The sequence below is a fragment of the Lepus europaeus genome, chromosome 3 (assembly GCF_033115175.1).
Source record: "Lepus europaeus isolate LE1 chromosome 3, mLepTim1.pri, whole genome shotgun sequence".
Lineage (NCBI taxonomy): Eukaryota > Metazoa > Chordata > Mammalia > Lagomorpha > Leporidae > Lepus > Lepus europaeus.
The window spans coordinates 55967050-55979240 of record NC_084829.1 but is presented as its reverse complement, the minus strand read 5'-3'; the positions used below and the strand labels follow the sequence as shown (position 1 = coordinate 55979240).

The following is a 12191-nucleotide window of genomic DNA, read 5'->3' as shown; positions in this document are numbered from 1 at the left end:
CAGGTTTACAGTGATAATTTGAGCATAAGTTAAAATTTAACACTATATTTTGTATATATGTTATATATATATATATATATATATATATAAAATAAATATTCACACCAATATTCTGAAAGAGTAAGGAATTGTGAGATCTCCCAAATGGTAAAAGTGTGCCTTTAATCACATGTAAAGAAATTTAATGCAGGAACTTAAAGAAAATTAAATGGCACCTGAATACCATTGCCATGGAACCAATCTACATATTCAGTGTAGTTTGTATACCCATCCTCTTTTCCTCTTCTTACATCTCTTCATTGCTTCAGAGCAGTAAAAATACCTTGCGGCCAAAGCATGCCATCCACAAACCAGTGTCTCCCTTCTCAACTCCATGATGATTTATTTCGATTTCTTGCTGTCTCTTCCACTTCTTCGTTACATTTCTCAGCTAGCTCCCTACCTAATGTGCTCTCATAAAACAGGGTCAGGACTCTTATGATAGGGCAGCTTAAGGAAACAATCTGAGGTCTTTATCAGGTAGAACGAGTGAAGGCAGTAATGGTGTGCAATGTTCACCTATTGATGATCATACTGGTTGGACCAGGACAGAGAGAAGAGAAGGAATGGTACTGTTATATATTTAGGCTACGATATCTATTTGTGACACAGTTGGTCAAATGGTTTATTTTGCAGATATCACTATAAATTTTGATATCTTAGCACTTTTTGCCACACATGAGGTTTAGATTCTACTCTGAAAACTTCTACTTAAGAACAACAGTGCAAATTTAAGCTTTTAATATTTTCAGCCCCATTACACAACACAATTACCTTATAGTCCACAGAGCCACAATGAGTTATTGGATAATTTCAATATTGACAAAAAAGCAACCCAAATCATTCTCTGTGAGTTTGTAATATTGTTTATGACTAACTCACTTATTAAATTACAATAATACACATCGAAATTTTGTGTAACATAAATGTGTTTAAGAGATTTTCATAGAAAAATTGTTTAATGAGTACAGCAGTGGAACTTAGAGATCTGTAGGATGTGATACCTTTGGAATTGCATTTATTCTGGGAAAAAGAAAAAAAAATCAGTAATTAAAATCTCAATGAATAGGAGTCAATTCTCAAAAAATAATATAGGATCTCTAAGTTTCTTCTGCACTTTCATCTAAACCAAATATTTATTTTGCTTTATTGAACACATATATTCAGTCAGAACTGAGAAAACCTTACTCAGTCAGTATTCTATTTTCTTAACTGTTGAGGAGAGGGGACTGATAGGCATTTTTACTTTCAATTTCATTATATTTAAAAATGAAAGAATTATGTTCTTGAAAAATTTTAAATTAGTTTCTATAAGTCATTTCCTCATAATTATTTGAATTATCTTAGTGAATATGCTTGCTTGATTTAAAGGTTTGTGTATTTACTTGAAAGAGTTACAGAGAGAGAGGGACAGAGAGAGAGAGATCTTCCATCTTCTGGTTCACTTCCCAGATTAACAGTCGGCCCTGGGCCAGGAGCTTCTTCCCAGTCTCCCATCTGGGTGGCAGGGGTATAAGGGTCTTGAGCCATCTTCTGCTTCTTTCCCAGACAATTAGAAGGGAGTCAGATCAGAAATGGATCAGGTGTGTCTTGACACAGCGCCTGCTTGGGATGTTGGCATTGTGGACAGCAACTTAACTCACTACACTCCAGTGCCAACCCCAGTGTGTATGCTTTCAGTTTAGGGTCATTAAACCCTTTCTATAAGGTCAATTTATTAGAGAGAACATATACGTATATGTGCTGAGAATCATTGTACTCCATGGAAAAGCAGGCATTAGGTTATTTACATTTTGCCTGAATAATAGGTAGTTCAAATATTTGTCATTATTCTAGCATGAGTTGTAAACAAAAATATCTATTTATCTATTTTGCATGGAATTTTTTCATACAGTAGGATATTATTTTGTATTTTTGTTACATAAATTTATAATACATACTTATGCACACAAATATTTCAGTGTTTGTGAAAATGTAACTAAAATATGATTTTTGAAATTTCTACAGTCTTTTGATAATGTTCATTTCCATTAAATTTTTTGAAGACCCTATTTATACTGTGTATCTCCTCTCAGAGCTTGTATATATAGCATAGGTACTGGATCTGCTTTTGTTTTGTTTCCATAATGTTGGATATATAACAGATGTATAAACATTGAAATGAGTGAATATTCAAATTTTGAAGTGAGTTTTAAAGATTAGATTTAAAATCCTGTAATATTTTAAATTTTGGGAGCCAGCGCTGTGGCGTGGTGGGTTAATGCCTTGGCCTGAAGTGCCAGCATCCCATATAGTCGCTGGTTCGAGACCTGGCTGCTCCACTTCCAATTCAGCTCTTTGCTATGGCCTGGAAAGCAGTAGAAGATGGTCCAAGTTCTTGGGCCCCTGCACCTGTGTGGGAGACCTGGAAGAAGCTTCTGGCTCCTGGCTTAGGATCGTCACAGCTCTGGCCGTTGCGGCCAGTTGGGGAGTGAACCAGCAGATGGAAGACCTCTCTCTGCTCTCCTCTCCTCTCTCTGTGTAATTCTGACTTTAAAATAAATAAATCTTTAAAAAAATTTGTTAATTTTTATGACCCCTGAACAGTTCATTTTTTAATTTTTAATTTTTTATCTTTTAAAGCTTTTATTTAATGAATATAAATTTTCAAAGTACAGTTTATGGATTACAATGGCTTCTCCCCCCATAACTTCCCTCCCACCCGCAACCCTCCCCTTTCCCGCTCCCTCTCCCCTTCCATTCACATCAAGATTCGTTTTCAATTCTCCTTATATACAGAAGATCAGTTTAGTATATTTTAAGTAAAGATTTCAACAGTTTGCCCTCACATGGAGGAGATGAACATTAACAGTTTATTAACCAAAATCTTTGAAACTCCCAACATTATTCTGCTCTGAAGTTTATGGACAATTTTTGTCATTATTACTGCATGATCATATGCATTATCTTGAAATTGCCCTCATCTCATGATTTGTGTGAATGAGATACTAATGATGCTCTGGCTGTACATTAGTCATTGCTGTTGTCCAGAGAATATATCAAAATCCTAACTGTTTTGGAAAGACAGTATTAAATTATTAACAAAATATCAATGAGATGTCTAAATTTAATAACATCATGATAATAGTAAATGAAGTCTCCAAATTTTAAGCTTAATATGGCCTAAGCTTTGTGATGTGATCCTTTGCATTTCTTTAAAACTTTCCCAACCTGTTGTATAAATAATAGTGGTTATTTGAACATCTATAAAAATGTGATGCAAAAAAAAATGATTGACTATTGTAAGTCTATTTCATTAGCTAGATGGACACAGGTATCACCATTCTGACAGCGTGTCTTACTAATGGCAAAGCATGGTACCAACAAAATCATGCAGAATTTTTATGATGTTAAATAGAAAGGCACAGCAAAATCATAAAAAATGTTAAATCAAACCAGATGTCGAAAGATTTTCTTAAAAATGTCAAAAGAGTAATGTACAGGAATAGTTAGGTCTGTTGTTTGAATAATAGTTAAACTTTAGACATTAGAATAACATCAGAATTGAAGTATACATAAACTCTGCAAGAGAAAAAATTAAAGCAGGAATTTTATTCCCTTAATTAAAACCTGCTCTTTTTTATTCATTGTAATAAAATCATATCCTATCAGGATATCCTAAAGCTCTTACTTGCCTTTACTGAACAAGTTAAAACAATACTATAGGGGCCGGTTTTGTGGTAAAGCAGGTTAAGCCATGGCCTGTGATGCTGGCATCCCATGTAGAAGATGGTTCCTGTCTTGGGTGACCCACTTCCAATCCAGCTCCCTGCTTATGGCCTGCATAGGCAGTGAAGGATGGCTCAGGAGCTTGGGCCCCTGCCACCCATGTGGGAAACCCTGAGGAAGCTCTTGGCTCCTGGCTTTGGCCTGGTTCAGCTCTGGCCATTGTGGCCATATGGGGAGTGAACCAGCAGATGGAAGATTTTCTCTCTCTCTTTCTGTAACTCTCTCTTTCAAGAACTAATTAATAATTGAATTGGATCAAATTAAATTAGATTGAATTAAATTAGAGCAGTACTATAACTTTCTAAATGACCTCATTATGATTGATTGCTTTTAAAAATAAAAAAAATACTGATTTTTAAAATTCTAGTTAATTTATTTGCCAACATTTCATTAAGATATATTCAATAATTATCAAAGTTGAGCTTGCATGACCTGGAAATTAAATCAGTATTACCTCAGTTTTCTAATTCTGTTATTGAAATATCTAGTTTGAAGATTATTGCTGTAATGGGCATTGTGGCATAATGGGTTAAGCTGTCCTTTGGAACACTTGCACCCTATATCAGAGTGTCTTGGATCCAGTCACACCTGCACTTCTGATGCAGTTCCCTGCTTTTGTGCACCCTGGGAATCAACAGAGGATGGTTTAGGTACTTGGCATCCTGGCACTCACATGGGGAAACCTGGGTGGAGTTTTAGGTTCCTGCCTTTGGCCTGGGGTAGCCCCTGCTGCTGTGAGCATTTGGATGAGGAGTAAACCATCAGATGGAAGATCAATGTCTGTCTATCTGTGTCTCTGTGCCCCTGTTTTTCTGTCACTGCCTTTCAAATAAATCAGTAAACTTAAAAAAGTATTATTTCATGATATAGGGTCTTCATATTGATTCAAGAGCTTTGTTAAATTATGGATTGTATGATAAAACTCATGACTGGCTCAGATGGCATGTATTTCTTGTAGATTAAAATCTGGCATTTGCTGTACATGGTATTTTGCTTTTTGCAATTCTGTTTTTGATTAGGGACTACAGTTCAAATTCCATATTTTCTTTTATATCACTAAACTAATTATAGGCTATACCACGTTTTCCCCTTCTGAATCTATGATCTGTGCTCTTACTTACAATTGATAGAGTACTTTGATTGCTAACTTTCCATATGATTTGTTTTATCTCTGCAGCTATACTGCAGATTACTTCAGTGCAGGGATCTTGCTTTCTCCCAAGAAAGTGAGGTCTCTATTTTGATTTCATATAGGATCTCGAATAGTGCTTTGGGCATATGTGGTTAGTGGTCCATAAACATCTGGATTAAAGTCAAATGAGTTTAGAATGAGAGACCTGGCTTTTATACACTGCAAATTAATATGACAGACAGTGTACCATTAAAGAGTCAGCAGTGAGGTGGGAACAGTGGAAGTAAGAATCCCATGTTATAAATAAGCAAATTTGGAGTGAATGAAACATGTGGTCTTAAATGTTAATATAAATGACAGCCACTAGAAGGTCCCTTTTTGCATGCTAAATATTTAATTTTAAATTAATTTAAAAACTTGTTAATTCAAATTATATTCACTAAAACTATTAAATGCAATTCGTATGACATTTAACTAAAAGTTGGTAATATAAATGGACCAATAGTAGTAAATGTTATAATATTTTACAGATTTTCAAAAGCATGCAAAAAGCATTTATGGTTTGACTACCTTCTAAGCATGTTTTTTAAAACTAAAAATAGTACACATTTATTATAACATGCCAAGATGTATAGTGAAAAACCAATAGCCCTCCATCTTCCATGACCGTACTGAGGATACTTTGATTTCATGTATTTTTTCACAGCTTTCTCCTGCTCGTTTTCTGTACTATATATTATCTTTATGTTTATTGCTCACTTCATGATTTATTATTCCTAAATAGGAAAGGCTTATGTTTATGTCAATGGTAATTTCTCAATGTGATCCTTATGGGATCTTATTATTAGTTATTACTTTGTCTCATTTATAAATTTCATATTTTAACTCAAAGTTGAGGTTGTTTTTATAGATTCAGCAATTAAAGTCTTAATGGGGTGGGTTAGTTTACTGCTGAGTACTGTGTCTACTGTGTTCCTTTGTTCACATTGCAGCCATTGATAATCCTGTAATAGTTTATATAAAGCATTATAAATAATATTAACTAAAACATTAGTGTTAACCAAATAACATATTAGTATCTCAGCTTTGTAAAAGATTCCTAACATAGAATGTAATTTATATTTTACTACATAATATTAAATTTCATACACTGAAAATAATTGACATCAAATTTTCATGTGGGAGGCAAAATTTAGCATGTTATCTTTAAGACTCTCCCCAATATCAGGATTATTTGAGGTTTAAACCATGAAATGAAAAGAGAATAAGGGTTGGTGAAGTGGGAATAGAAGGCTTCAGAATCCCAGACTGTCTGTAATCACACCTTTAGCCAGATCCTGTTAGGTGATTTAAAGTCATGGTAGTTACTATGTATCTATGGCACTGAAAGCTACTTTTATTTTAGCTACATTGGCTTCGTTTAGCTATTTCAAATACAAATGTGTGGAATGTAATTACATGTATGACTAAAACATCTGTGAAAAGCTAAAAATATGCTTGGTAGAATATTCAAAGCTAGATTCATATGTAACTATTATGTGTTTAAGATGGCTGATCACACTGAAGTGATGAAAGGCATTCAGCAGTATCCAGGAGTTCGATATCCTGTCCTTACTCCAAATCTTCAGGGTTTCCACCGTGCTGTAAGTGTGCTGCTGCCCATGCTTTCTAAAATTGAAATATCATTGTTTTAATGATCTTGACAATGTTTGATTGATGTCATATGTAACTCACTTGTAATCCTATGCTAATATGTGAGAGTACTTCAAAAGTGTTGTGGCAAATGGAATTAGGAGAAAAGTTTATTTTGATGCAGAAAGTTTGAAATTAATACATATTTTTCCACAGAATGCATTTACCACAAAATTTTGATGACCTCCCATATGCGTGTAAGTCAAAAGTTTTTGCACCAAAATAAATTTGACTTTTAGTTCGATTTTTTCCATGAACTTTTTTGAAATCTCTTCGAACTAACATGAGAATTTACCCGCCAAAACTTTCATTTCTTTGGTAGTGACTAAGGCCCTCCAGATATTTCCCTTCCAGTTTAACCATTCAAGGATCACAATATAAAAACACAATTCTCCGTGAAATTTTTTTGAAAGTATATTTTGTGATTCCATCTTAAGGAGTAATATAGAATGTGACTTAAATATTTCTCAATGCAATATTATAATTATTAATAGTGCTGAAATGGCTAATTATTTTGTCAGCTTTTTTTTTTTAACATCTTTTTGATTCTGTTGCTTCCTCTTTCAGGGAGAAACTAATCATGGTCATTATATCTGCTTCTAATGACTTTCCCTCTTCCTCTTTTGCTGTATTTCTTCTGATCTCATGTGACACAGGGATTTATATGACAGAAATAAAAGGTTTAATAACTACACATACAGTAAGAATCACTTCAAATTTATGTACATACTTCAACTATTATGCTTATTTGAGTACATTGCAAAGGTCTTCAGCAGCTATTTATCTTTTTTATTTTTTTCCTGATAGGCAGAGTTAGACAGTGAGAGAGAGAGACAGAGAAAAAGGTCTTCCTTCCGTTGGTTCACCCCCCAAATGGCCACTATGGCCGACGTACAGCATCAATCCAAAGCCAGAAGCCAGGTGCTTCCTCCTGGTCTCCCAGGCAGGTGCAGGGCCCAAGCACTTGGGCTATCCTCCATTGCCTTCCTGGGCCACAGCAGAGAGCTGGACTGGAAGAGGAGAAACCAGGACAGAATCTGGCGCCCCAACCAGGACTAGAACCCTGGATACCTGCGGTGCAGGCAGAGGATTAGCCTAGTGAGCCGCAGCGCTGGCCTGCAGCTATTTATCTTGTCAATGGGTATTTTTTCACTTTTGTATTTGAGGCTTTACTGTGTGAGGTTGAGTTTGTGAGGTGCTATATACACTTATGAGTGTATATGTTAGAACATTTATCTTTTGATTTGATATAATTTTTATTGCTTAGTTAAAAAAGAAAGAGCATTTTAAGAAATTGTATTAATGTTACCCAGTTCTAAAAATGTAAAGAATGCCTCTGCCTTGCAAAAGATACTGACAGGAAACGTTCAGGATGGTTTAGAAGGGAAAGGAATGGTGTGTAACAAACCTTGGGCTGAGAATCAGTCATTCTGTGTTCAAAACATGGCTCTAGAACTTTCCTAATTGTGTGGTGTTGACTAGCTATTTAGCTCCTTTGTGCCAATTTTGTTCATTTCTGAAATGGGCATAATGCTTAGTTTTTAGGGCTATTTGGACATTGCAAAAAAAGAATATAATTGACAAACAACAGTTATTTACTAAACAGAATTTTTTTAATTGAAAGTTTGAAAATTAATTTTGGGCAAAGATGTAAGCTGATTTTTTTTTTAATGGGAAGAAAGATGATAAAAAGTTCTTATTTCCTCATAAGATATTAATCAGATCAGAGAGAGGTAGGAATGTTGGAGATACTTTAATAGATGTCCTTAAAAAGTCTAACTTTTTAGGAGACTTGGCATTTGAAAACAAATCATGGGGAAAGCCTACAAGAAGGTTAAAGATGACAAAAGAGGCTAATGAGAAACTTTCTTAGACTGATATTCTGGATTTTGAGCCTGACAAGAAGATTAATGTGTTAGTTACAGCCACTGTATGAAAGATTGAGGCTAGGTTAGGAGATGTGGGAAACATTTTGGAAAATCTAAATGATGAATTTTGTTGCTGGATTGTAGAAGGAAAAACAAAGTATTTGTTATACTTTATTTCAAAAATTGGTTTGAAAATTATGTTTTCCATTGACAATAAAGGTTTTATTGGAGTGCTAAAATTTTCCATAATTACAGTTAAACTTTTTCTGAAGGATAACATGTAATTTATGAAAGGCAACATTAAATTGGAATATATTCACCATGTTTTCCATGCCTCACAGACTTACGTATCTTGAACTTTATGGAGTTATTCTTTATAAAATAATTTACATTTTAAAATACTGCATGTGGAGGGGATTGTAGTATTTAAACATTAAGGTGAATGTTAAAGAATAAAAGCGTGTCTTTAGAGCAACTAATGTTTCTACTGCTATCACATTTACATTTTCAAAATTATGGGCTTTTTGCCTTTAAATTATATTTTTCAGGTTGCTGCGGGAGCCACTGAGATATCAGTTTTTGGTGCTGCATCTGAGTCCTTTAGCAAGAAGAATATTAACTGTTCCATTGAAGAAAGTATGGGGAAGTTTGAGGAGGTCATTAAGTCTGCAAGGCTCATGAATATTCCAGTGCGAGGGTACTTGTAAAATCCCACAAATTCATTTTCTGGGGAGCAAAAAATGTACAAATCCATGCATAGTATTCTCTTTTTTTTTTCTGTTTATTTGAGTTGAACAAGTTTCTTATACCTGTAAATCTATTTTATTAGTATCCATTGTTAGAACTTAGTTGTGATTATCTAGAAAACTTTACCACTTAAAAAAATCTGCCTAGGGTATTTTATTTGTACATTATTCAATCAGGACAGTCACTATTTAGTTATATTTTGTTAATGCCATTGTTGATTATTAGTGTGTCTACAACTTGTGGAATCTGCAATGCAGTTGAATCAGAGGGACTGGCATACAAATCGGCCATTATTGACCATTTTATTAACACTCAATTATTCAAATACATTCTCTTTTTTGATTTTAGCCTACTGTAGGTTGATAAATTAGTATAAATTCTTAAGAGCTTTGGGGAAGAAATCATTAAGTGTGGTTTTCAAATCTTTTTTCAAGCATGATGTTTTCTTCAAACAACAGTTTATGTAGAACTGCAACAGAAAATATTCACTGTAAACTTTAACCTCTGAGCAGCTCGAATACCTTGAGCTCAACACCTGCCACAATGGGCCTCAACTCCCCTCCTCATGCCTGATTATTCTACCTTATCTGAGTGACCATGAAGCACCCACACAGCACCTTGCAGATCACTGTTTAAAAATACTTTAGGAAGGCTGGTGCTGCAGCTCAATAGGCTAATCCTCCGACTGTGGCTCTGGCATACTGGATTCTAGTCCCGGTTGGAGCGCCAGATTCTATTCCGGTTGCTCCTCTTCCTGTCCAGCTCTCTGTTGTGGCCCGGGAGGGCAGAGAAGGATGGCCCAAGTGCTTGGGCCCTGCACCCGCATGGCAGACCAGGAGAAGCACCTGGCTCCTGGCTTCCGATCAGCATGGTGCGCCGACCACAGCAGCCATTGGAGGGTGAACCAACAGAAAAAGGAAGACCTTTCTCTCTGTCTCTCCTCTCTCACTGTCTACTCTGCCTGTCAAAAAAAAATACTTTAGAGGGCTGACTTTGTGGCATAGTGGGTTAAGCCACCATCTGCAGTGCCAGCATCCCATTTGTGCACTGATTTGGGTCCTGGCTGCTTCACTTCTGATCCAGCTCCCTGCCAATGCACTTAGGAAAGCAGTGGAAGATGGCCCAAGGAGACCCAGAAAAACCTCTTGGCTCCTGGTTTTGGAATGGCTCGGCTCCAGCTATTGTGGAAATTTGGGGAGTAAACCAGCATATTTGAAGATTTCTCTCTCTCTCTCTCTCTCTCTCTGTGTGTGTGTGTGTGTCTCTCTCTCTCTCTCCCCCATTTCCTTCCCTCTTTCTCTAACTCTGCCTTTCAAACAAATAAATAAACCTATAAATCTTTTAAAAGTACTTTGGAAACGTTATATAGAAGACAAAGACAAACACAAATAATTTTTCAGTCCTCCCCTGTTTTCTGCTGTATATTATATCATTTCTTTTTGCGCTGGTCCTTTTATCCTTGCCTTGACTTGTTTGTTTTATTTTGTCCTCAAAATTTCATTGATCTTGATATGGGTCATCACATTTTAGTTCCAGCAGATCCTGGTTTTAAGTCAATTATGGAAGAAAAATTGACCCAAGGTCCATGTATTTATTTATTTGAAAGGCATAGTGAGAAAGAGAGAGAGAGAGAGAGAGAGAGAGAGAGAGAGAGAGAGAGAGATCTTCCATCTAATGGTTTACTCCACAAATGGCTGCAGAGGCCAGGTCTGGACCAAGTAGAAGCCAGGTGCCTGGAACTCCATCTGGGTCCCCCTTACAGGTGCAGGGGACCAAGTACTTGGGCCTTACTTGTTGCTTTCCCAGGTGCATTAGTAGGGATCTGGATTGGAAGTGGAGCAGCTGGGCTTCAACTGGCACTCATATGGGATGTTGGCTTCCCAGGTGGTTTCTTAACCTGCTGTACCACAATGTCAACCAACCCAGGAGGTTAGAAACAGGATAATAAACATGATAACAGGAATTGAGACATTATGTGATTTTGGTGCTGACCTAACTATTTTGTGGCTCTTAAAATAGAATCATATGCAAATTAATGACAAGATAGAATAATAGAAAGCAGAAATGGAACAAGAAGAAAGCTGGTAGCTGCAACAAGAGACCTATAAGGAGGGAAAAGAGACAAAATCTGCTTTCAGGATCAGCAGTTGCAGCTAGGCCTGTGTGCTGTGAAACATGCACAACGAATTGTTGCTTAAGAAAGAATTTATTTCTAAGACACTGACTAGCTTTTTATTGACTTTATAAATATGGATATGTGATAAACATGTCATCTTAGTAAATTACAAAGTATAGCTTGTTTAACAGAAATGCTGAGTGTTAGAAATGGATTTTTTAATTTTAATTTTTTAAAGTTTATTTATTTGAAAGGCAGAGGTACAGAGAGAGAGGGAAAGACAGAGAGAGAGAGAGATCTTCCATCTGCCAGTTCACCACACAAATAACGGAAACAGCCAGGCTGGGCCTGAATTAAGCCAGGCGCCAGGAGCTTCATCTGGGTCTCCCAAGTGTGTTCAGGGGCCCAAGGACTTGGGCAAGCCTCTGCTTTTTTCCCAGGCACATTAGCAGAGAACTGGATTGAAATGGAGCACAATGCAGTGCCTTTATGGAATGCTGGCATTGCAGGCAGTGGTTTAACCTGCTATGCCAAAATGGTTCCTGGAAATGGATTTAGATGCAGGTTATAATTTCTTTACCTGAGGTCAGCAAAGTTCATAGTGGAAGGAAAGAGTCAATAGTTAATGAGATGCAGAACTCTTTATTAAATGATTTATTTATTTGAAAGGTAGAACAACAATGAGAGAAAAAGAGACAGAGATAGTGTATGTGAGCATCTATCCTCTAGTTCACTATCCCAAAAGATTGCAAAAGCCAGATCTGGTCCAGACTGAAACCAGGAGCCACGAATTCCATCCTGGTCTCACACACGAGTAGCAGGAACTCAA

The 12191-nt window shown here is 36.2% G+C and overlaps 1 protein-coding gene across 3 annotated transcripts in view; it reads left to right on the top strand.

Annotated features, from left to right (window-relative positions):
- HMGCLL1 (3-hydroxy-3-methylglutaryl-CoA lyase like 1) overlaps positions 1–12191 on the top strand; it is a 151583-nt gene that overhangs the window by 60035 nt on the left and 79357 nt on the right. Inside the window, exons 4-5 of one of the 3 annotated variants that reach the window (XM_062187556.1) lie at positions 6487–6582; positions 9048–9196. The exons of 1 other annotated variant lie outside the window; for it this stretch is intronic. In XM_062187556.1, the coding sequence (XP_062043540.1) occupies positions 6487–6582; positions 9048–9196 (245 nt within the window). The remainder of the gene's footprint in view (positions 1–6486; positions 6583–9047; positions 9197–12191) is intronic. One more of the 3 variants, XM_062187557.1, reaches the window with a different exon arrangement.